Source organism: Apis laboriosa, unplaced genomic scaffold, assembly GCF_014066325.1.
Source record: "Apis laboriosa isolate Shangri-la unplaced genomic scaffold, ASM1406632v1 scaffold28_cov147, whole genome shotgun sequence".
Taxonomy (NCBI): Eukaryota; Metazoa; Arthropoda; class Insecta; order Hymenoptera; family Apidae; genus Apis; species Apis laboriosa.
In genome coordinates this window covers 362,467-389,695 of record NW_025222687.1, presented here as the reverse complement: position 1 = coordinate 389,695, position 27,229 = coordinate 362,467, and the positions used below count along the sequence as shown (strand labels likewise).

Sequence of the window (27,229 nt, the reverse complement as noted above, 5' to 3'; positions counted from 1 at the left end):
AAAATTGAAAATTTCAAAATTTTGCATTTTGTCTAAAAATAATATAATTATTATAATATAATTATATTAAGAAATCTATGAGAAATGCTTAAACAAAATTCATAATGTCTTTTGTATATTTTATACCAATCATTTTTAAGATGATGCTCGAAATATCTATCACTAAACATCTTAAAAATGACGTTTAAACTCTCGAGTTCAGAACTAAAATAGACGTTTTTAAAATGTAAGTTGTGATCGGGATTTCTAGAGGAATATATATAAACAATATTCAATTTTTAATTATTATGAATTACTTATTATAAATCTATTAATAAACAAATTAGTAAGTGTAATTTATATAAATGAAATTAAGATTAAAGAACAAGAACCAATAAAATTTTGATAAAAAATTTAATATAACATTGATAAATCAAAATCCAAAAAATATGAAAATAGATTAATAATTTAATTAAAATATTTATCGACCTAAAAATATTTAAATTTAAATTTTTTTTTTATTAACTGTGTTAAATAATCATCTTGAATTAAAATTTTATATTTTAAAATTATTCTTTTTTTATATTTTTTATATTTTTTTTATATGTTTCATTGTGATATTTTCATTATTATCAAGATATATTCACAATTATATTCATAATTATATTATTTTCATGGCAAATATACAACAATACTGATAGTACATTCAAGGCGAATGCACAACAATATAATTATAAAGTTGTCCTAAAAATTCTTTTCGTTATTTGTACATACGGTTTTGGTGATCAAAATTTGAGAAGTACAGTCTATTTTTTATTAATATTAGAATTAGGACAAGACATTCAGTTTTTTTTTAATTTTTCACTATTGTGTATTCTAAGTTAAGTGTCCAGAGCTTTTTTTGTAAAATTTATCAATTAATAATATTGGAACAAGTTGCAAGTTGAATAAGCTATATTTTTGCAATTATATATTAAATAAAATAATTAGATGATTTAATGATTTTTAATAGAAAAACTGTTTTTTTTAATATCATTAAAAGTTATTTCAAATATTTTGCAAATAAGTCAAGATTATTTTATAAAAATAGAATAGTAGAAATTTCAGGAAGATGGAATGACATTAGAATAATATGTCTATAAAGTATATAAAATTTTAAAATTAAAATATATGATAAAGCATCATTGAAATATTATAAATACAATCAATTATTCTTCTGAAAAAATGAAATCATAGTAATTTAAAAAAAAATAAAAAAGAATTATATTATAAAAAAAACGAAAAAATTTTTTAGAAAAATTCAGTAAAATAAAAAGAAAAAATAAATTAGAAAGCATAATGAATTAATGAATGATGATACTATTATGAATGATAAAAAAAATTAGCTTGAAAATAATATGGTATTGATAGTTTACTTTACCCAAATTATATTGTAAACTTTAGTAAGTAAAATATAATTTTACATTATAAAGTAATGTTAAATTTAAAAATTCTTTTTTTTATCTATTGATTGCAATAATATTTAATTATACATAATTATATTTATTGATCTATTTTATACAATTATATTTGTATTTTTTATATTTTTTTATATTTGTATTTTTGATATTTCTTATTCTTCTAAAATTATTTTAAAAATTTTTATCAATTTTGATTATGTTGCATAATCATATTTTATATTGTATTATATTAATCTTAACAATTACATATTAATGATGTAACAAGATCTATGAACTGATTAAAATATTAGAATAAACATTATTATATCTTTCTTTTTTATTTTTGATTATAAAATTTTTTGTTATAAATTTATTATTTCATTTATATTATTATTTTTATTTTTGTATTATTATATTTATGTTATCTTTTAAAGAATATTAAAAAAAATATTTGTAAATCAAAAAAATCTATCAAAAATTTTAACTATTTAGATATTACAATTATATTTTTGATATTTAAAATGATTTTATTTTTTTATAGATATAGATATTTTTATAAATGTAGATGATTAAAATAATATATTCTAATTCTAATAATGGAATTTCTAAATATCCATGATAAATTGATGAAAATTTAACATTATTTAAAATTTCAAGTAAATGAATAATTTTATAATCTTTTTATGAGATAAATTAATTATAATTTATATTTATATTATTGATAATAATACATTATAGTTAAATAATATTAATAATGCGTAATATATAATAAATACTTATAAATTTTAATATTAAATAATACTTACAGATTTATTTTTAATAAATTTTTAAAACAATGAAGCGAGCACGTATAAAAGCTATAGTTACAGTTCCAACTCGAAGGAAAGCAACACAAGATATATCTGATACTGAAATTATTAATACATTTGAGAACAATGACAAAAATAAAAATGTATCTGATGATTCATTACAACAAAGTTCAGAAAATATTTTACATGAAACACAAGAACAAGAAAATGTAGAAAATACAAAAAAAATAATACAAATACAAGAAATAATAGAAGAGCAAGTGCCAAATGAACAATTTCCTGAACAATGTAACGAATATAAGAGTGATTCTATGCAAAATTCTATGCAAAAGGAAGAAATTGTAAATATACAGTCATCAGAAATTTTAAATATAACACAAATTAGTAAGTATAATGCAATATATATTGTATTATGATTAAAAATTAAAGAGTTTACATTCACAATTTAAAAATATTTATATAAATGAGCTATGTTTATTAATGAATATAATATAATTCTTATTATTTATATTATTATTTTGTATTATTATTGATTTTTTGATTTATAATTGTTTAAGTTCCTACGTAAAGTCATTTTTATACTTGGAATGTACAAATGCATTATGCATTTGTATTAGTGCTATACAAAGCTGCATGCAGACACTAACAGCCTAACTGATTATCAGTCTGTAATTTAAAGAAAAGGCAAGTCATTATTTGCAATGATTTTAAAGGAAATACTGATATTCTTTACTGAATCATAAAAAAAAAAAAAAAACATAATGGAATGCAGTAAAAGTAATTATTTATGTTATTTGTTCTTTATATAAATTGAAAAATAAAATTACACTTTATCATAAGTTTTTCAAAAATAAGCAATTATTATAGAGATATATCATAAATTGTAAGAAAATTAAAAAATGTTATCATAAAGAATTGTTAAAATATTTTGTTGTTGTAGCTTCTCCCATAAAATCAACACAAAATCGGTCTGGTTTTATGAAACCAACACCAAAATTTGATAATAACAACAGAGTAAGAAGAAATAGTATTCAAGGAAGTGGAGCGAGCACAAGTGAATCTGAAGATGATAGCAGAAGATTACCTTGCAGTATTACCAATCATACAAAAAATGATTTAGTACAATTATCATATAATACAAAAGATGCTGTTACTAATAATATCAAAAACAATTTAATAACAACCAAATTGGGACAAAAGAGACGTATTTTAGTCTCAGAATCTACAAGAAAACTAGCAGAGGCTAGAAGAGAATTTCATTTAAAACATGAAAATAAAACTCCAGATAGAAGCAAACTTACAATGTATGATTTAATATATTACAATCCTGTTACTAATCCTATGAAAAAATCTAATGAATCTACAACAAGAAAAATGTTGGAATATCAGTATGTATTAAATAAATAAATAAACTTTTATTATAAATAAATTAAATAATATAGATATTTCAATTCAAAAGTAATAACAATATATAAATATAAATAGGAGACAAATAATTATTTTTACAGATCTGAAGAATTTCAGGAAGAAGAAAATGAAGATGATCCATCATCTGCAATGCCAGTGCCTCAAGTAAAAGTTGGACCAAATGGTCAACTAATAATAGATGAACAAAGTCTTGTTATAGAACAAACTAATGCAAAAAAAGGTAGGAAAGTATTAGCAAAAGAAGCTATTATTGATGATGATAATAGTGGAAGTGGATTTTATAAAAAACGACAGAAAAGCAAAGAATGGTCCGAACGGGAAACTTTAAAATTCTATAAAGCATTAAATACAATTGGTACAGATTTTTTGTTGATGCAAAGTCTTTTTCCTCATAGAACAAGGCAAGAAATGAAGTTAAAATTTAAGAAAGAAGAAAAAGTTAATAGACATTTGGTTGAGAAAGCACTGGCATATCATCAAGAATTTGATACTGAAATGTTAGAAAAATCATTAGGTAAATTTATATATTTTTTAAAAATCAAATACAAGTTCATATATCATATATTTTGTAAAAAATATTGCATAAGATGGTTAAATAATAAAAATATTTACAATAAAGCTATTTATTATTTTTGCATTTATAAATATAATTTATAATTTGTAAATATAATAGCATTAAAATTATTCAAAATTTTTAAATAAATGTATTATATATGTATTATATTTATTTTGTATTTTTTTACATTAAAGAAATACTTTATTTCAATTTATTTTATTAATTATATTTATATAATAAAAATATTAATTTTAATATAAAGAATTTATATTTTAATATAAGAAATAATTTAATCAATTGAATATATATATTTATATTCAACAAATATTCAATTTACATAATGGAATTTTATATAAAATGTATTTAAAATTTATGTTTATACTAATTTATACTAATAATTTTATGAATAAATTTATGTTTATATTAATAATAAAATGGAAACTCAAGATCTAAAAAAATTGTAAATAATTTTTTTCTTTAATTTTATTATTTTTTCACAAAAAAATTAAAATATGATTTATAAAATTATTAAATTTATTTATTGATTAATATCATCAATAATTTTTATTGTTTACAGCGACATTTGAAAATTCAGAAAAAGAATACTTGCATATACAAGAAAAACGAAAGCAACAAAAGACAAAAAATAAGAAGAATTCAAAATCAATCAGAAGACGAAGTAAGTTTAAAGTATAATTAAAAATTTTTCAATTTGTTAAATATTTTTTTAATTAATTTTATTTTACAAAATCATATTTCTTCTATATAAAATTATATTATTACATTAAATATTTATTGATTTATTAATTTATACTATTTATTAATTTATTTTTAGGAATTGTAGCATCTAGTATTGCTGAAATGGATGCATCTGACAATGAAGAAGAAAAGGAAGACGATTTTGGTTTAGACTCAATAATGTCTAAAGGAAATACACATTTAAATGATGAATGTCAACAAACATCAAATAAAATAAATAAAAAAATGTATAAAAGAACAAGAGATGAAAGAAAACTATTGATCAAAGAAGATGATGTAGAATCATTAAGTTCATGTAATGATGTTGACAGTGACACAGAAATTTATCGTGTAAGACCAACAAGATCTGGAAGATTACCAAAAGTAAAAAGATTACAGGGACCTGATATAAATACTCTTGATAATGAAAGGTTAAATTGTTCTTCCAACGATGAAATAACAATTTCATCAGAAGATAATGCAAAAGTTACAGAAAATTTAATTTTTGACAATATCAATCTTAATTCAGAAATTCATCATATAGATCCTATTAAAACAGTTATACCAAGCATTGGTAATGTAGAACCAGGTTCTTTGGTTATTTTATCAAAGGAATCTTTGGAGGAACCTGGTAAAAGTGTTTTACAAGTTTACATGGTTAGTTCGGACGTTAATACTTAAAATCTTAAGAAAGCTAATGTAAGTATATTTATTAAAATATTTAGCAATTACAATCATTATGATATTTTGAATGAATTCCTATAGAAAAAGAAAGATTATAATGATAAAAATAATTTAATCTTTATAAAATTTTTAAATTATTCATTTGATGTTATATAAATATATTGTTGGTTGTTATGATTTCTTGATTATTTAAAATACAACAAAATTTATTATTATTAAAAAATATTATTTAAATTTTATTTAAATTTTAGATAAAATACAAGTGAATTAAGAAAATGAATATAGATTGAGAAGAATAAGGAACAAAAAAAAATAATATGTAATTTATATTTGACTGCAAAATGTAAACACATTGTAAATGAAGTCCAAGGACTAATGGAACTTTAACATCATTCTTTTTCAAGAAAATAACTGAATTGTAACCTATGGTTGCTAACATTTTTTATCTTTGTAACGAATATGATTCAATAAAAATGAACTTTTATCTTGAATTTCTAGGAAAATGTCAATTTTGAATCTTACCAATAATTAATTGAATCTTTATCAATAATTAATCATTTAATAATTTAATGATTCTTCATCAATCCAAAAATATAATATCCATTTTAACAATTATGGTTTTCTTATATCATCCTATATATTTAAACCTATAATTAGATTTTTTATATAGATTGTATAGTATTTTTATTTTCTCGAAAAATTTTAATTTTTATTTTAATAAAAAAAATCTTTATTTTAATAAAAAAATAGATTTGAATATTATAAAATATAAAATAAATATAAAATTATAAAATATAAATAACTTCTTATTACATTTAAATAATAATTCCATTTTTAAATACTTAAATATTTAATTTTTTTACATAGTAAATTTTATAACATGAAATTTATATTAAATTAGTAGTAAACAATTTTTTGTAATAAAAATAAATTTTATCTTATTTCAAAAACAAATTCTTATTTTACAATTTATAAATTTATTATTATTTAAATCATACATAAAAATATATAATTGCATAGATATAGCAAATAAGTAATTTATGTCAAAAGAAATTTTAATAACACAATTCTAAGGTGTCACATGGAATCCACTTTGAACTTTCTAATGCATCCCACAGATTGTAATCTTGTTCTATAATTTCTCTATTAAGTTTATCAATATCTATAGGAACTGAATGTTCTGTAAAAAAAAAAAAATTAAAATGATATCAATATATCTATAAACAATATAATATTTATAAATAATATAGTGTTTCATACCAATTAATTCTAATTCATCTTCTTCAGGTTTTTGATCAGATACATAACTATTATATCCATCTGATGTAGGTTCACTTTCATAATAACCTTGCTGCCATGCACTGTAACTGTTCCAATAGGACGATGTATCATAATAATTATAAGCATCTGAATTTAAATTTGAAGGTGTATATTCTGATGATGACTGTGGTGGTGTTGATCTAAAAAAAGAAGAATCATTTGTTATTATTATGTGATAATATATATGATATATATTTTATAAATAAAAAATCAAAAGGTGTATACCCTGATAATTTATTCCAAGGTCTAGGGACAGCATTACAAATTTTTAATGATTTTGTTCCCAGTCCCCTATATCCGTTCATAGTAACTAAACTATTTTTCTGTTCTTCTTCATTAGCAAATCTGACAAAACCATATCCTTTACTAAATCCAGAACTATCTAAAATGACTTTTGCTGTTCTGATTGAATTATATTTTGCAGCAAATGCTCTATATAAAGAATAATCATCTACATCTGTTGATAAATCTCCAACCCAAATACTAAATTCTCTTTCTGCTGTTGGTTTTCCTGTAGTACTAGCATGATTTAATCGAAATCTCACAGCCTATAATATAAAAAAAATAAAAGTTGAAACTAATGTCTATTTTATTTATATAACATAATATTAATATGATATTATAAATTATAAACAAGGATTTAATTAAAACTTTGTAAATCCTTACTGGATTTGAACCAGGTATCACTTTGCCATTTAATTTATGCATAGCATCAAGTGCCATTTCATCAGTTGGAAAATGTACAAAACAATAACCTGCAGGTTCACCAGTATAACGATTTCTCATTACTTTAACTGTTTGTGGTTGTTCTCCCATTTTATGAAAAGCATTCATTATAAAACTTTCTGTCATATATGGTTCTAACTAAATCAAAATATATTCTTAATTTTGTTGTAAATATTAAAAATAAAATATAAAAATTATATTTTCATATAAAATAATATTTACTTACACCACCCATCCATAATTGACATAATACCATAGGACCAGACATTTTCTTGTTTATAATTGTCTGAAACAGAAAAATTTCGTAAAATCTTGTAACAAAACAAAACAAAATTCATAATTTATATTAGCTAATCAATTTACTTATTTTTTTACAAACAAAATTAATATTGCATTTATATATTTATTTTTATATTATTGTTTTATTATAATCTTCATAATTGTTGTTATTATATTAATAATGATACTTTATTATTAATAATAATATATAACAATATATATGAAATGTAATATTCTATTACAATTATTTAGTAAAAAGAGGTTAGAATCTTATATATATATTATATTATTGTATACAAACATGTTAAATATTAATTAAGTAATTGTTTTTGAATTTAGAAATTTCCAAAATTACCATAAATTTAAATAAAAAAATGTTATAAACTTACTGTGTTTTCATTAGTCTTTTATTTTAATAACAATTAATTTCGTTTTTCACTTATATTTTCATAAAACAATGATTATTAAAATTATGATTGTTTTAAATAAATTTCACATCATTCAAAAAAAATCATTGTCAAATTTCATTGTTTCTATTTAAAATAATTAAGGAACAATATTTATACTTTAGATGGCAATGTTCATTTAAGCTATATACTTGATAATTCGATATTTTTGTTTCGATGTTAAATATTATTAGTATCGATAATCTACAATTATGATATCAAATTTATATCGAAAAATATTCATATCAAATGAAACAAGCATTAATATTCGATACAAAAAATGAATGATTTAATTAATCCATTTTTTATAATTTAAATAATAATTTTTATAATTTAAATGAATTTTTTTAATTTAATTATTACATAATTCTGATATTCAATATATTATTAATAATTTATATTTAATATTTAATGAAAAATGAAACAAAAATTCACTAGATGAAATCATATTCTATTGGAGAATGACAAAATGACATATAATATTCCAAATAATATTTATAAAAAAATATTATAAATATTATTTATGTGTATTTATGTAATATTCGTTGATTCGATAAAAGAAAATTTATATGGAATAAGATAATTTTCATAATTACTTAATTTTTATTTAATTTTTATTTATTTATTCTCTCTTATAATTTTTAGAAGAAAATTATACTATTCATAAATATAAGCTAGAATTCATACGTTTTTTAATATATTATTGAGTAATATAAAATATTCAAATACATATTAATAATTTTTAATTAGAGTAAATTAAAGCTTAAAAACAATGAATACTTAAAGCAAAATTATAACATTTTACTTTTAACAATTAAATTATTAACAAATCTTATGAAATATTACGTTTGTTTCTTTTAAATACTTAAAGCGATAGAATAAAAATTTATTACAATAAGAAATATATAATTAATAATAAAAATTGATAAAAATATCTAGAGAATTTTTTTTATTATTATTCTATAAACTATTAAATAAATTTATAGAGAAACGATTTATTAATTTTATATTAACATAATATAATATTTATTATTTTATATATATATGAGAAATATTTCAATTTTCTGGAATTATTGACATCTCAATAATATTATTTAAAGGTTAAGCATGAAAGAACAAAGTAAAAAAAAAAGTGATTGAGAAAAGATTTGAATGGAAGGGGAATAGGAATAGAAAAAAGAAATCATATTATACGAATATTTAGTAAATTTTTATATTTTAAATTATTCATTTCAGATTTTTATATCTATTATAAAAAATATAAGTATATAATTATAGAATAATGAAAATTAGTAACAAAAAGGAATGAAATAATACTGGATAGATATTTAATAACAAATGATATTGATATAATATGTTTATATGTATACATGTATGTAGTGTATTGACATTTGCTATTTGTTTATAAAAATGTAATAAAATATTTAATTTTTTAATTAAATATATCATAAAATTTTAGTTTCATAATTAATTATATGAAACAATTAGTAATTTATAATCATTCACTAAATAAATAATTTTATTAAAAGATGTTTTTTCTTTTCTTTCAACTAATTAGCATTATTGCCAAATATGTTGAAATTTTTTTCATTAAATAAAAAATTTTGAAATAAATAAAATGTGTTGATTATTAGAAATTAATATGAAATAATTATCATCGTTAACAAATATAATTTTTTCTTAGTGGTGATAATAAATTATGATATCACGACAAATAAACATGGCGCTTATTTGATACTGGAGTCTTTAGTTGGAATAAGCCGCAACTGTTGTCTCAATTCGTATCAAATTAGCAATTTTATTTTTTGAATTTATTCATATATCATTTAATTATATCCATACTATTTACGATACAGTGAATGTATCGTTTTTATTTCGAATCATTTTCACGAGAAAACACTTGATAAACCTGAACGTCATACATGTCAAAATGGCCCGGGAATATGATCATTTATTTAAGCTTCTAATAATAGGAGATAGTGGTAAGTGTATAAATTTTCTTCATTGTTTAAATACATCAATAATGAAGTTCACATAAATGTACTATAATAAATTTTTAAAATTATTATAGAGAGAATATTATATTACTTCTATTTTTAATAAAAAATGAATAAAATAAATTTATTATAATCAAGATTTCTAAAAAATTATTTATTACAATAAAAATATAAAAATTTTTTTAAAAAACTTTTACTTTTTTAAGTAATAATTTTATATTGCTAATCTTCATCAAAATTTTCTGTTTACAAACGATTTTCTTTTCTATGATATGTATTAAAAAATATACAAAATTATATATTTAAATTATATATTTGATATCATCAATAAGTTATTCTTATATGTATTCATATTATATTAATATTATCATATTATATTAAATAATTATGGTATAAAAATTTTTAATTCTTATCGTATAATATTAAATTTTGAAGATATTTTATATGTATGTTTAATAATATTTTGATAACTATAAAAAAGATTTTAATATTAAATATTTTTTCAAAACTTCAATAATATGTGTATATAATATAAAAGTATTAGTAATAATATATAAAACTTTATTATATATTTAACATAAATAAATGAAAATTCTTTTTTAATAAACATATCCGAATATATTTCTTATTTATATTCTAATAAATTACAAATTTTTTACTATCATTACAAAAAATAAGTTAATGTTTTTTATGAAAAAGATAATTAATTATTATTTATTATGAAAAATTTATTATGAAAAATTATGTTTTATTAAATTTTAAGTTTATGAAATAAAATTTAAATTGAAAAATGTATATATCTTTTTAAATTTTTTAATTATTTAATATATAGTTATAAAGAAAATTATTTTTTTGTTATATTGATAGAAAATTTATATTTTTATATTTTATTAAATTTATTAATTTAATTTTTATTAATAATGTTTATTATTATTATTGTTAAGTTATCATATTAATGATGGAAGTTAACCTTTTTTTAGATAATTTCTTCAAATATAATAGCAATAATGTTTTATTTTTTATATATTAATCAATTATAAAACAAATATAATATAATTTATTGAATTGATTATAATTTCAAATAATAACATCAAATATTTATATCAAATATTCATATCTATAAAATTATTATTTGTTTTAATATAAAAGAAAAAAAATCATCAAATTTTCTGTATTATATATTCTTGTTTTTATTATTTGTTATATCTTTTCAATTATACCAAATAAATACAAATATTGTTGGTAAATGTCAAAAAAAATTGAAAAATGAAATAGTTTATAAACAATTAGGCATATTTTATTAATCATTAAAAATTATAATGAATAATAATAAATAAAAAAAAATCACTATATTTAGTTGACTTTGAACAATTTTTCATAGGATTTTATTTCATAGGATTATCTCTATTAATAAAAAATTAAGTATTTTATTAAATTTATTTCAATTAATAAATAATATTAATTTTTTATTTATTATTTTATAAATTATAACAATCTATTATTTATTTAAATATATTTATATATATTTATATTAATTATAGTTTATATTTATTTTATATTTTTTGTTTAAGGTGTAGGTAAAAGTTCACTACTATTACGATTTGCTGACAATACTTTTAATGGCAGTTATATAACGACAATAGGAGTGGATTTTAAAATTCAAACTGTGGATGTAGATGGTGAGAGAGTAAAACTCCAAATTTGGGATACAGCTGGACAAGAACGTTTTCGGACAATAACTTCAACTTACTACAGGGGAACACACGGTGTTATAGTTGTGTATGATGTGACCAGTGGTGATTCTTTTGCTAATGTTAAAAGATGGTTACATGAAATCGAACAAAATTGTGATGTGGTCAACAGGGTACTTGTAGGGAATAAGAATGATGCACCTAATGAAAAGGTGGTATTAACAGAAGATGCACAAAGATTTGCAAATCAAATGGGAATTCAGTTATTTGAAACTTCTGCTAAAGACAATGTTAATGTGCAAGAAGTAAGTAAATAATAATTAATGTGTTTTTATAAAGAAATATATTAATTATAAAATATATTAATTAGTTGAAATATTCTTATATTTAATAATTATTTAAATCAATATTATAAATAATAATATAATAATATAATAATATAATATTTATAAATATTTATAATAAATCAATTATTAAATCAATATTCATATCTTTCTAAATAATCTTTTTAATGATTCAACTTTTTAAATATGTTTTAATAATATGCTTTGATAATTACGTATACATACTTAAAAAAAATTATTTATTTTTAATAAATATTATTAGAATATTTTATTGAACTCTTTGATTTTTATATAATTAAAAATTTCTTTCTTTATCTTTTTATTTTTATTACATTTATAAAAAAAAAATAAAAATTGTTATATGTTTTAATTAATATATAAATATTATTTAATTATATTTTATTTTTATTGTTTTTGCTATTAAACAATTACTATAAATTTTTTTATTTATTATTACATAAAATATTATTCAAAAATTAATTATTGTTTTATATATAAAAAATCATAAAATCAAAAATGCAGATATTTCTATGAATAACTAATTTTGTTGAAAAATATTCATATTTAATTAGAAGGTAAAAAATCACATTCTTTGACAATGTATGTTAAAGTTACAAATACTGTTCCACATTTTATATATTACATTTGTTTTAAAATATAAATAAATTTTGATGCATGATGATTTTTTCTATAAGAAAAGATTTTATTTTTTTGAGGGCAATTTTTAAATAAAATTGAATAAAAAGATCAAAAAATAGAATGTTCAAATTTTAATTTGTTTTTTGTTTAAATTACAATGAAATATACCAAAATTGTAAAACAAATGAAATTTTTTAATTCTTCACTAGTATATAAATAATATATTTTTCTATTAAATTATTTATATTATATAATGTGAATAGCTTTGTTCCTAAAAATATTATTATGTTGTAAAATTATTTAAACATTTGTTTTTTAATTATAATAATATTAAAAATGATATATTATATATTATAATTTTTTACTTATTAATAATTATTACATTTTTTATCCTTTTAGATTTTATAATACAGTTATATATAATATAATAATATAATTTTATATATACAATATAAATTCATAAATTTATTAATAGAAATTTAAATTTGATAAATATTTTTAAAAATCTTTTTTTATTTCATTAAACATAATTAATATATATGTGTATATATATATATATATATATATTAAATTATGTTATGTGTTTAAATGCATAATATAATTTAATAACTAATAATAATACTAATTATTAAATTTTTTTAATTTTATAATAATTTTAATTTACATTAATTTGTTGCATTTAGATGTTTATGGCTATAACACGACAAGTATTAAGAACCAAAAAAGAAAGGAAGGAACGACAAGCTATACAAACCAGTGAAACAGTCAATTTAAGGAAAAGCACAAAACAACATAAAAAGAAGTGTTGTTAACAGCATTGTATAAGCATGCAATCTGTTGATATCATTTAATTGATTATTATTGATATCATTTAATCAGATAACACATGAGACAAAAATAAGCAGAGAGCATGTGATAGCGATAAAATGATCATATAATGTAATACTGACGTTTTTTAAAACTATTAAGTTTTGTATTTATATTACAACATCGAAGATTGTATTCTCATAGAAATATACTTTGATGCTAGTAATGTTCAATATACATAGGATGCAAATGTTATGAGTGTGTAGTGTTTATTTAGCAAAAATAACTTTGTAAGTACACACTTTTCTAAAAGCTGCATTTTGAATGTGGTATTAAAAATATAAAGGCCTATTTATATTGTACAATTTATAATTTACAAAATATCAGCACAAAAAGGAAAAACAAGTGAAATATACATAACTGCTTCTTTTATTCATTTTTTTCATTTTTCAAAAAAATTATTTATAAAAAAAAATGATATAAAGTAGAAGATAAAGAAATATATTGTACAAAGTTTAATCTAAATTTATTGAATAAAATAAAGAAACATTGTATGTATGAGATTTGGATGAATATGGATAAATTTTTCTGGATAAGTTACCATAATGTGAATTCAATATTGTTAATATATAATATTTAATAAAAATTAAACAATTATCTTCATCAGCAGGTTAAGAAAATTTTGTGCATATTTACTGTACAAAGTTCCTGTAGTTTGATGATGCTTTAGAATGAACTTTATAAATCAAATTTTAATAATAATCAATAACATATTTACGGTATAACAGAGGCAAGCTTTTTTTAATTGACAGAATATAATATGTAAATTAAATATTACAAATTCAATGTAAATAGAATTGGAATTTAAAAAAATTACTCATTGTGAAAGATGAATCAACAAATTATAAGAAATTAAAATTATTTATTCTTACAATATGAATATATAATATAAAATTTAATTTTGTAAAGTGTAAGTCTTACAAAGTTTTAATGTTAATATAATACTATAATCATCTATAAAAATCTTATTTTTATGAAAGTAATTTAAATGATTAATTTTTTAAAATAACAAATTTAAATCTTCATTTTATAGAATCATTTTTATTGCTAAAACAATTATAAGTTTTATTACTACTATTATTAATAATAATTGAAATAAGAATTATTAGCAAAATTTATTGTAACTATAAAATTAAATATTTTATAATTACATAATAATTTGCTAATTTTAATAATAAATACGATATATATGTGCTACAATATAATAAACGTATTTTATCATCTGTGATAATAGTTAAGATAATTATCAAGCTGCCGCTGTAATACCGTTTTAATAGTTTTAAATGATATTACAAGTTTTTGATCAGAATAACATATCTTTTAAATAAGGGAATGAAGTGGCATCCTATAATATGTAAATATTTTACTTGCCAGTTTTAGTGGCATATCACAAATATTCCAATCAAGTATATTCAATATTGTTTACTGTTATACAGTTATAATATTGTACATGAATTATTATACACTTTAAAATATAAATAGAATTTATGTGTATATGAACATATTTTATATTTTTTTAAATTATTTATTACCTCTTTCTTTTTAATATTAATTCCGAATTAATGATTAATATTATATTGTATTAACATTTTATAAAAATTATAAATTAAATTTGAAACATATTATTGAATAGAAAAAATTATTAATTTTAAGCAACTATAACGCTTAAAATATAATGTATAAATAATTAACAACTAAGATATATTAAAATGTATAAATAAATTCATTTATAAAAAATAACTTTTCAAATATATTATCTTTCTTTTTTTCCATTTTTAATATTATAAATAATATTATATAATTACTTTTTTATATTTTTATACAATATAATTTATATATAATTATATTTTTTATATAATATAATATTATTTTTAATATATAGAAATTTAATTTAATAAAATTTAATAATATTAATATTAATTTTTATATAATATAAATTATTAAATGATATTATTTAACATAATATGTAGATGTTATTGATATGGATATGTAGGATGTGATAAAATTATAAATTATAAACTAATGTTTAAAAATATAAAATTGAGAAAATTATTATATTAATTTATTATAGTTATTATATTTAATTTATTATAGTTATTATATTAATTTTTTATTGAATATTTATGAAATATTATATTATAAAATTTTATTGAATATTAAGCAAATATATATATTAAAAAAAAAATATTCTAAATAAAATTAATTATCATAAAAGTATTAATTAATTAACGAAGAATATTTTCATATTGATATAAATATTTAAATAAATATATTCTATCAATGATTATAATAAATAACTTTTATTTGAAGTTTTATTTTAAAGTTTTAATATTGATTTTCTTCATTTTATTTGCCAAATATTTTATTTATTAGATATGTATATGTAGAAATTTCTACACAATAAGTATATGTATAAGAAATTTTTATTTTTTTTCTGTATTATGTTTCGTATTATACAATGCTAATCAAAATAATTTATTTTTTTCTTTAAATTAATTATTATAGTAAATAGCTGTAAAGAGAATATAAGAATTTTAATTGAAATAAGAAAAATTAAAGAGAAATAATTAATCAAAAATGATATTTTAAAATAAGAATAAAGTATGTAAAAAAATTAAGGAAACAGTGGCCTGTTTGGCAACGTGGTTCGGAGTAGTACATGGTGTTATACCCCCCACCTCCTGACGAAAACTTAAAAATGCCGCCGCAGCGCGACCCGAATCGATATTCGTCGGTAGAGTCACGTGATCTAGGTTTGAGCACTCTCAGCCAATCGGTGTTTCGCTGAAACGAAGTTTACTCTCCTTGTGTTACAGAGCGACGACACGACATCTAACTTTAGGTAACTGGAACAACAGTTCGCGACTGGCAGCGCACCGGTTTACGTTTTGGCGATGTGTCGTTCCGAAGCCAGTTACGCGAGTGGTTTTGTGACACGTTTAACCGTTAAGGGAGTGAATACAAAGATAATATCACGGTAGTGGTGTGTAGAAACAAATCAATTTGATGCTTGACAAAATTTGTTGGCAATTTGTTTTTATTTCGAAAGAACGTAACGGCAGTGTGCGTGTGAGTATTGCTGATATTCATATCGCGTCTAGAAAAAGGTGATCATTAGTAGTAAAGAGGAAAATCGGAAGAAAACTAACAATTATTAGCGAAAAAAAGATAGGAGCAGCGAGAGGAAATGGTGGGGTGGTAACAAACATTGGAAAAAAAGAAAAAAAAATATACTATACATCATACGTGTGACACGCACGACGTACGCGTACGCATACATATATAGATACGCGCGCTTGCGGGCGCGCTTACAGATACAGGCACGTAATAACGTTACATACACGCGCACTCAAACACACACACGCACACGCGCGCGCGCGTGCGCGCGTGTGTGTATGTACTTTATAGTAGATGAATACATACACGTATTTATACATAATAGAAAGAGAAGAAGAAGAGAAGGACGGTGCGAGGGAGGTTAAAGGAGAACGGTCAGGAAAGAACCGAGAGAACAAGAGAGAGAAATATAGAGAACAAGAAAGAAAGAAGAAAGCGAAACGTGCGGATGAAAGGAAATAGGAATCAAAAAATATGATAGCGTTACATTTATTATGCGGTGTTCGTAAGTACTAAGCGATCCGCGTGGGACTGAAAATTGTAAAGCAAAATAATCGACGAACTTTTTCTTTTATTTTTCATTAATTAAAATAAATTTGTCATCGATGTTCGATTTAATCCAAGTAAATATTGACGTGATCGATAGAAAAGTACAGTGTTCGAGATTGAATATCGTTGATTTCGAATTATTATTTACATGGGAAAATCGAAGGCGAAATATAGTACGAGATATGTGGTACAATATAATTAATTGCGAGAAAGAAATAGAATAGCTGTGTTTGAAAGAAAGGGAGAAACAAGTGAAAAATAAAATGAAGAGATGATCCCATAAAGACAGAGAAATGTATAGGAAAGAAAATATAAGAAAGAGAAGCGAAGAAAACGGAAAGAAATAAAATAAAGAGAAAAACGTGTACGAAATAATAACATTAAGGCTAAGAGTTTTTGAGAAACGTGTATATGCGTGCGTGCGTGTGTATAGTATATCAGTGGGCAAGATGGAGGAAAGTCAGCTGTTGATGACGGAACTTCCGGCATTGACGCCGAGTCGTGGTACAACGTTGCTTCATCGTTCAAGACATTATTATCAGTTACACCAACCGCACCTGGCTGCGATACCGACCTCGCAGAGTCAAGGGATTCTTTATAACTCGAGTAACGCGCCACATTATACTAGCGGTACGACCGGTCTACCGGCATACGCGCAAGGTCTTTCATCGAGGCAACAACCGCAAGTAATTGCTCGCGGTACTGTCACACCGAGCACGCATATCTCCTGCCTGTATCCTGAAATATTGGCGTTGATCTTCAGCTACCTCGAGGTCAGAGATAAGGGACGTGCCGCCCAAGTATGCACGGCGTGGAGAGATGCAGCGTATTACCGATCTGTTTGGCGAGGAGTTGAAGCCAGATTACACCTAAGAAAACAGGCACCAGCGTTATTCGCTAGTCTGGTAAGAAGAGGAGTGAAAAGGGTCCAGGTACTGTCGTTGCGGAGAGGTCTCGGCGATGTTTTGAAAGGCGTGCCAAACTTGGAGGCGTTGAATCTCTCGGGTTGCTATAATATTACCGACGCTGGCTTGATCAATGCTTTTTGCCAAGAATATACCACGCTTACCGAACTCAATCTTTCGTTGTGCAAACAAGTGTCAGACATTTCTCTCGGTAGGATAGTGCAGTATTTAAAAAATCTCGAACATTTAGAACTCGGTGGTTGTTGTAACATTACCAATGGAGGGCTTCTTTGTATAGCATGGAATTTGAAGAAATTAAAAAGACTCGATTTACGAAGTTGTTGGCAAGTATCCGATTTGGGTATTGCTCATTTGGCTGGTGTAAATCGCGAAGCAGCTGGAGGAAATCTTGCATTGGAGCATTTGAGCCTTCAGGATTGTCAACGGCTGAGCGACGAAGCTCTCAGGCACGTGTCGATCGGTTTAACCACTTTGAAATCGATTAATCTCTCGTTTTGCGTATGTATTACCGATTCAGGGCTGAAACATCTAGCCAAGATGTCTAGCTTGCGCGAATTGAACCTTCGATCCTGTGACAATGTTTCCGATATCGGTATGGCTTATCTTGCGGAAGGTGGCAGTAGGATTTCTTCATTGGATGTATCATTTTGCGATAAAATCGGAGATCAAGCGCTTGTTCACATTTCCCAAGGATTGTTTAATTTGAAATTATTGTCGCTATCTGCTTGTCAAATCAGCGATGAAGGTATTTGCAAAATCGCAAAGACCTTACATGATTTGGAAACGTTGAATATTGGTCAGTGCAGCAGATTGACGGATAAAGGACTTTACACCATTGCTGAGAGTATGAAACACTTGAAATGTATCGATCTTTACGGATGCACCAGGATAAGTACCAATGGCTTAGAAAGGATTATGAAATTGCCGCAATTGAGTACGTTAAATCTTGGTCTTTGGCACGTGCGGTGATGGCTTTTTCTCAATCGTATATATTATATGCGTCCCTACATTCGTATCAGTGACCAACATGTTTCCTCGGTGCCTGTGAAACATTGCCAGATACATGCCGATTTTCTAGTTGTTTCTCTTCTTCTTGTGAGTTTTTATTCTTTCCTTATTCTTTTCTCTCTTCTGTCCATTATTCTATTCCCTACATCTCCCTTTCCTTTCATGCATAAGTATTTATAGACAATCTATAAATAATTCAACTTGATCTCTTTCATTTTCTTTTTTCTTTTCAGATCATGTGACACGATTGCGTAACGCGTGCACGCTTATCTTTTGTTCCTTGTCATCCTCACAATTATGTTAAACACAAATTTTCCTTTTTCGATTATACATATATATAGCGATATTTAATTGCTAATTCGGATCAGTATATTCGATATATACTTGTATATTTTGATTTTATCATATCAAATTTTCTCAAGATTTTTTCTCAAATTTTCAACGCTTCGTTCATCGCGTATTTACCATACGTATTTACATAGACATATTATTAGAAATTAATTTCTAATGTAATTTTCTCGACCGTACGTAATCGTATTTATCTATAGATTCGGGATTCCATTCGTTTCCTTTATTATAAAAAATTGAATTTTAATCGAAGTTTAAACTAGACTATAGGTCTAACGCTTACGCTCTTTTCGTGTTTTTCAACTCGTTCTACGTACGTAATGAAAATTCGCTTATACTGTTTCTTTTTTTTCCTTCCCTTTATCATATCAAACAACAGCGTTTTCTTCTTTATATGTACATATATTGTATACATATATATATATATATGTATATATATATGTATATGTGTATATATATATATATATGTATATATATATATATACACATATATGCGAATTTGTTAATCTTTGTCTCTAGCGAATCAAGTATCGATAATACTTATAACCAAAGTGTTGTATTTGATTCTCCGTCTGCACAATTTTTTTCTTAATATTCTGTATATTTTTGATCTCTCACTCACATTTATATGTGCATTTTTATGTGAATATAATCACATAATCTATCGTATGTATCTTTATGTACACACATACACGCGTGCGCATAAAATACACGAAGCAATTCATCGAATATTTTTTATTACCGGATATCTTGTCGTCACAATTACGTATTATTTTTCATTGTTTTTTTTTTTTTTTTTTTTTTGTGTGTGTGAATACTGTTAAGTTTCTTATACGTAAAGATTTAAAATTTTTAATTCATTTTTCGTAATAATTTTATAACTTTAATATAATATAACTTTTGATAACTTTTAATCAAAAAAATTGCAAATTATTCTCTACGTATATACATATATATTTGGTTTTATACGCGTGTCTTTTATAATGAGATCATTGAATTTGTTATTTCGTTGAAGATTTTTTTGTTCCATCAGTTTATCGTAATTATCTAACATATTATACCAAAGAATATGGAGATTAGAATAATGCCTCAGTCCTCCGATTCGTTCGTTTTCAACGTGATTCGATTATTTCAATATGATATAATACGTGTAGTATGTAGGATCGTTATGTTTGTTTGATTAGCGAAAAATCATTGCTTTCCTCTTTAATAACGTAAGTTCGTATATATAATATTATAACGAGAATGATATCGAATGCGCGATGTTTTAGGCACCGAATTATGACACGATACGATCATTTTGCCTGTATAGATCTTCTGTAATATAAACAAATATGTTTCTATTTTATATATATATATATATATATATATGATATTGAAACATATATCTGTTTCTTAAAACTATGTAAATAGATATGTACAAGTAAAGAAGGAAAGAGAAGGAAACGAGAAAAAGACGCGAGCGTGTGAAATGACAAAGATTAGTACATTGTGTATTATAATACATGTGATGTAGCAAATTTTTTTCTGTGTTATCGCAAAAAAAAAAAAAACCGTGAATTACGTTGATAATCTGTATACGAATTAAAAAAGATAAAAATAAGACGTAGGTATAAAGTAGTGCATGCAAGTAGCAATAAATCACATCAAATTCGATAATAATTATAATTTATTCGTATCGATTTCGTTTATTCGGACCGGTTGTTAAATAAAATGTACGTATATGTACCTACATATTAGAAATAATCTATCTGCGTTGTTGCATCAATGCTGATTACAAACGAAACGGAATAGAAAAATTCTTTGTTCTCTGTTATTTTGTTTGCTTGTGACAAATGTATGGGTACATATGTATCGATCTTTTCGAATAATGTTATATTTGAGATAATTTTTTTAAAAATATGTATTCGGTTTTTTTTTTTTAACATTTTTTTTTTTTATAGCCCAAAAAAAATATAAAACTATTGTTGCTCGAGTGTACATCGAATCGAAATATTTTCGACACATTTGACTAGAATTTTCAAATGCATCGTTAAGTTGAAATTTCTTCGCATTATAAGATATTTATTCGGTTCAGTATGTGATTAATTATTAACGAAATAATAAGATATCGATGAAAAAACGAACAATGCTATAATATTGTTAAAGATTTTAATAGGAATAATTCTTTTTTTTTTTTTTAACAGTATACAATGCAAATTTTTATTTTTAACTAATTATTATGATTTTAATTTTTATGAATTATTCGTTTCTCTTTTTTTTTTTTTTTTTTTTTAATAACTTACCGATTCATTTACCTATATTTTTTTTTTTTGCTTACTACTATGTATCCATGTTCGTGTATCCAATTTCAACATATGTAATTTGTGAATTTTATTTTTCTATTTCTATTCAAATTTGTGAGCATTTTCTTTTTCGTTTCTGATCAATTCGTTTTTGTATCAATTTTACATTTTTCATTCACTTTAATATGTCTGTATCTAAATTAATAAAATATTTAGGTACGGTAATTAATGATTGAAAAATGTTAAAAATGATTCGCTTTTATCTAACATTTGATTAGTTGAAGGAGAAAGAATTTGATAAATTTGAATAGTAAAACATTTTTATAATTCATTAGAGAAATGATAATCTTTTATGACAAAGTATCTTTATATTATTAAAATAAAAAAAAGAAATGAAATTGAAAAGTGTTAATTTGAAGTAAGATTATTGTATATTTTTATTACATATACATTTCTTCTTAATAATTATTATGTACAAAAATTAATTTTAATTATTGAAAAAAAATAAAATTAAAGAAAAAGATGAAAAGATACGAAAATTAGAATTGAATAATTTTAGTGTATTTATAACAGGTATTATAAATACCTATGATTTTTAATTAAAATAAATTAATCCTAATACATATATATTATAAAATTTTAATATTGATTTATACAAATTTTTTATACTTGTATTTTTTTTTAAAGATTTCGAGATAATCTTTAATTTTTTAAGTATATAAATGCTAATTTTTATTTATATCGTATTTTAAAATAAGAAGTATATTATTTTAAAATAAATTCAAACATGTAGTTTGAATTTACTTAACAACACAATTGCCTTCAAGTTCAGAAATGACAAGGGCGGAAATGAGATAAATAATTCAATCATTTCTTAATATTATATTTATTAATTTGTCTTATTGATAAGATTATATAACGTTTCAAATATTATTGTTATTGCCCTGGTAATATCTAATCATGATATTTGTTTACGTTTATATATATAGTTTAATAAATAATGACGTCAATAGTTGTTCGAATAACTGAGAAAAATTCGTTAGAAAATTCTAGTCAAATGTATAGAAATCTTTTATTAATTAGTAGATCAAATATTATATAATATGAATAAATCAATCAATGCGAAAATATTTTTCAACTTATAACAATTAGAAATTAAAGTGCAATTGATTTATATTTTCAATTTGTGTAATATTTTAACGCGTTATTAAATTTTATCTAGTTTTTTATTAATAACAATACTAATTTCATTTTGTAACATTGATTTGGATTATATTTCCATCATTGGTACATTTATCCGTATATCTACGTGACTTTCTGTCGATAAATAGATACTTGTAGATAATTTTTGTTCCTGAGTATTATTTTGACCACAGTTGTATGTTACCATGCTCATTCGAATCTAAGGGATACGTATGTATTTAGGGACGTACATATATTTGTGTGCGCCTTGTTTTTGCAGGTCAATTTTTTACATTGATTATATTTGGAAAAAGATAAAATTATTATTACGAGATCGTGTTCGTTACAAATTAGAAATTAGAAAATTTATTATTAAGCACATTTTTTTCTTTTTTTTGTTGTATAAAACTATTGTTGTGTAACGGGGAATTCGTTACAGCATTTATTAAATGCGACATGCAGAAACATGGCAGAAATATTTTATAATTAAATATTTTATAATTTTTACCGATTCGCTGTTATCGTTGGTCGTGTTGAAACTGTGAAAAATGATTGCGTTTGTTAATCTTTATAATATATTTCTTTAAATGTTAATACAGTTCATTTGTATTTTTACAAACATGTTTTTTTCAATATCCTATATAAACAAGCGTGCGCACATACATATCTACACAATTTTTTTGTTTTATAATACATTTTATCAAATTTCTCTTATTACAATTATATTCTTCTAGTTTAATTTAGTTGTACGTAGATTTACATTGCGTCTTTTTTTTTTTTTTTTTTTATATTAGATTCTTCTAAAATTCACGCAAAATTTCTTAGTATCGCGATATTTATTATTTTCGATCGGTGCGGGGATTACGAGTATATAAAACACTGAATTTTCTTCTATCCAGCAAATATCGTGAAACGTGATCAAAATTTTTATCGTTGTGTATTAAACGTAAAAACAAGAGAAAAGATATACATGAATACGCGTAGTATATTAGATTGAATGCTTATTGATTGAATTACGTAATTTTCTATCATTTATTATTTTATTTTAATTGCAATAAAATGGATGAATTTTACATCACGTGTTTCGAATAGATCATTGTTGGAAAAAATATTATAATAGTTTCGTTAAATAACAATCGATAAAGACAAATTGTTTTTACGATAAATTAGAACATAAAACATATGATTTGTTTCAATTCACTTTTAATCCTTCCGTGTTAAACTTCGATGTCTTTATACATGAATAGCATAGAAAATCTTTTCTATTACTACGCGAATAATCTTGCAAGAAATTCTTTTTTACAAATTTTAATCATTTCATCTATATTTTTCCTTGAAATAAATATTCAATTCAATTCAATTATTATATATTATATATATTGAAGATACAAAGATACATTTTAGATGACATAATCGATCAATGTAGAAAATAACGATCAAAATCATAATTTTTCAATGAATGATTTCTCCTGAATTGGAAATTTCGAGTTGTTTATACTTTTTTATCGATCGATATTTTAGAAAAATATATTTCTACAAATTTTAATAAGAAAAAAATCGGATTAATCGATTTTCACGATTGAAACTAACGTTAGCGCAATAGAACGATAATTATCATTTCAAATAAGAGAAATAATAAATTTAAATTTGCCATTAATATAAATAATTTACGCCAAAGACGTGTTCTTTACATTTAAGATGTATTTAAGATAATGGAAATTTTTTTTTAAAGAAATAACGAAGCAATACGATTTTGAGAGAGAGAGAGAGAGAGAGAGGAAACAATAACGATTACTTAAAGGATAAAACAAAATAAAATAAAGAATCGTTTTCGATTCACGATGATACATTTATCGATTAATTGTAGAATTTATCAAAATTGATTATTACGAATCAAAACAAGCCATGCTCGACCTTCGTTTAACATACGTTAAAAAAGAAAAGAAAAATTCCCTAGATTAGATATATAGGAATGAATTTAGAAATACACGAATGAATTTTTCCTTTTAAAAAATATTCGCAAATCGATCCGAGCCAAATCAGACTTATTTCGTTCGTTATATCATATATATATTAATGATGCAATGAACAGAAAAAAAACCGAAACGAATTGTACAATCGTAAGTGGCACGATATACATTTGATGTGTACACAATTATGCGATGAGCATAAGGAAACGTGATCTTAACTTTGTTACTTATTGTTTTAATAATTTTTCGACGATCGAATCGTTGTTTTCTTATCGTTAAAAAGTTTCTCAAGTTCGAAAGAATCATTGTTGAACGCGCTTAATTTGCCAATTTTTTTCAATTTTTTTCAAAGCATTAAAATATTATCTGAAGCGAGAATGGAGACACGATCATTTAAGGAAAGTTGAAAGATTAATTTAGACGCGGATGAAGAATGACTAACATTAGCTGTTTGTGGTTAATTTTCACGTTCATGGTTAATTTTAATTTCACGCGCATTCAACGAATGTCGGTATAAACGTTTATGCCCATTCATTTCAGGTGGATAATCATTGATAAACGGTCAATACAAACTTGAATAATTCTTCTTCTTCTTCTTCTTCTTCTTCTTCTTCTTCTTCTTCTTCTTCTTCTTCTCCTTCTTCTTCTTCTCCTCCTCCTCCTTCTCCGTCGTACGTGCGAAAAAAGAAAAGAAACTGATCGTTGAAATTTACAATTCCTCCGTTTTCACTGTTCCCCGCATATTTATATACTCCGGTACGCATAACACTTTTGTATAAAAGTGTAAATAACGTTCTCAACTTTTATGCCAGTTTATAAACTTTTACATTCCTTTGAATTTCTTCGATTCTCTTTTCCCGATACTCGAACGCCAGCTTCTCCTCGATGTGTATCTTTTTTACTTTCTTAAGGAAACTAGGAACGCGTTTTGTTTTCACTTATTATACATGTAACTAGCACTCAAATTTACATCCTTGAAAGACTGAAATTTTTATCGTTTTATCGAAAAAATCCGATCGATTAAGAGGAATCATCATCAATATCGTTGTTTAAAAAAAAAAAAAAAAAAGAAAAAAAAAAGAAAATTTTGTTCATTACTTTCTTTATACTTTGGCTCGTTATCTCGCATAAACGTTGGCACGCGTGTAATAGCATTAACAATATTACATTTGATTTCGTTTATCTTTGATTCGAAGGTAGGAAGACCTGTTGCGTCAAAAGCGAAACATCCTGTAAGACTGATAAAAATGGAAAAATTTGATAAAAACTTAGGTTTATTCCTGTGTTGTTACCGTGTAACGTATCCTTTCATATCCGTCCTTTCTCATCATTGAATACGAAGAATATTCGAATATTTCTCGCGTGGTAAAACCGTTAACGATTATAGTTTAAGAAACGCTAAGAAAATATCGAGAACATTCTGAGAAAAGCATTTTTTTCACAGGGGGCCGATAGATATTCTCTCCTCTTAAGTAATAAAATTTCAGATCAAAATTTCTTTCTCTTAATACCTTTGTCCTTTATAACTATACAACGAATCCGTGTCTGGCTTTCCAAGATAGTCATAATCGCGTGATATCGTTTGTAAAATTGTTGAAGGAAATCGCTCGACGAGATATTCCTAGAACTCCAATGATAAAGGAAAAGTCCAATGATAATTTATGGAAAATTCGTCGTTATCATTTGTGCGCTATCGTCTCTACTTTTCGTTTATCGACACGTAGATCTATCTCTTCCATTTTACATCATATCCATAAAAGTAGAACGCACTCAGGAAATTTGATTCGTGCATCGATTTATCACGCTTTCTTTCGTCTATCTATCGTTAAAAAATTATTCGCGATGAACTTGTGATAATTATATTCGTATAAAAGTTTATATACGATATATATATATATATAT

At 22.9% G+C, this 27,229-nt stretch overlaps 4 protein-coding genes across 7 annotated transcripts; 3 read left to right on the top strand and 1 right to left on the bottom strand.

Annotated features, from left to right (window-relative positions):
* The first annotated feature begins 758 nt into the window (after positions 1-758).
* On the top strand, positions 759-6,124 carry LOC122714221 (transcription factor TFIIIB component B'' homolog). Of its 3 annotated transcripts, none has more exons than XM_043935389.1 (7): positions 759-778; positions 2,227-2,611; positions 3,168-3,615; positions 3,736-4,169; positions 4,789-4,890; positions 5,047-5,648; positions 5,885-6,124. In XM_043935389.1, exons 2-6 carry the CDS (start codon positions 2,254-2,256, stop codon positions 5,628-5,630), a joined length of 1,926 nt encoding a protein of 641 aa, XP_043791324.1. In that variant the 5' UTR covers positions 759-778; positions 2,227-2,253; the 3' UTR covers positions 5,631-5,648; positions 5,885-6,124. The 3 variants fall into 3 exon arrangements, with proteins under 3 accessions (XP_043791324.1, XP_043791323.1, XP_043791325.1); XM_043935388.1 differs by lacking the exon at positions 759-778 and adding an exon at positions 1,257-1,421; XM_043935390.1 differs by lacking the exon at positions 759-778 and adding an exon at positions 2,785-3,004 and having other exon boundaries at positions 2,471-2,611.
* Positions 6,125-6,590: 466 nt separating this feature from the next.
* LOC122714232 (tRNA selenocysteine 1-associated protein 1) lies at positions 6,591-8,406 on the bottom strand. 2 transcript variants are annotated; one of them, XM_043935410.1, is made up of 6 exons: positions 8,348-8,406; positions 7,906-7,965; positions 7,620-7,817; positions 7,179-7,501; positions 6,894-7,093; positions 6,591-6,813 (listed from the first exon to the last, which is right to left on the bottom strand). In XM_043935410.1, exons 2-6 carry the CDS (start codon positions 7,945-7,947, stop codon positions 6,689-6,691), a joined length of 888 nt encoding a protein of 295 aa, XP_043791345.1. In that variant the 5' UTR covers positions 7,948-7,965; positions 8,348-8,406; the 3' UTR covers positions 6,591-6,688. The 2 variants fall into 2 exon arrangements, with proteins under 2 accessions (XP_043791345.1, XP_043791346.1); XM_043935411.1 differs by having other exon boundaries at positions 7,620-7,813; positions 8,348-8,390.
* A 1,592-nt stretch (positions 8,407-9,998) lies between these two features.
* LOC122714197 (ras-related protein Rab-35) lies at positions 9,999-14,769 on the top strand. The gene is made up of 3 exons (XM_043935339.1): positions 9,999-10,386; positions 11,973-12,397; positions 13,759-14,769. The coding sequence occupies exons 1-3, from the start codon at positions 10,335-10,337 to the stop codon at positions 13,885-13,887; spliced, it is 606 nt and encodes a 201-aa protein (XP_043791274.1). The 5' UTR covers positions 9,999-10,334; the 3' UTR covers positions 13,888-14,769.
* A 2,074-nt stretch (positions 14,770-16,843) lies between these two features.
* Positions 16,844-22,045, top strand: LOC122714182 (F-box/LRR-repeat protein 14). The gene is made up of 2 exons (XM_043935314.1): positions 16,844-19,629; positions 19,776-22,045. Exon 1 carries the CDS (start codon positions 18,058-18,060, stop codon positions 19,501-19,503), a length of 1,446 nt encoding a protein of 481 aa, XP_043791249.1. The 5' UTR covers positions 16,844-18,057; the 3' UTR covers positions 19,504-19,629; positions 19,776-22,045.
* The last annotated feature ends 5,184 nt before the right edge of the window (positions 22,046-27,229 follow it).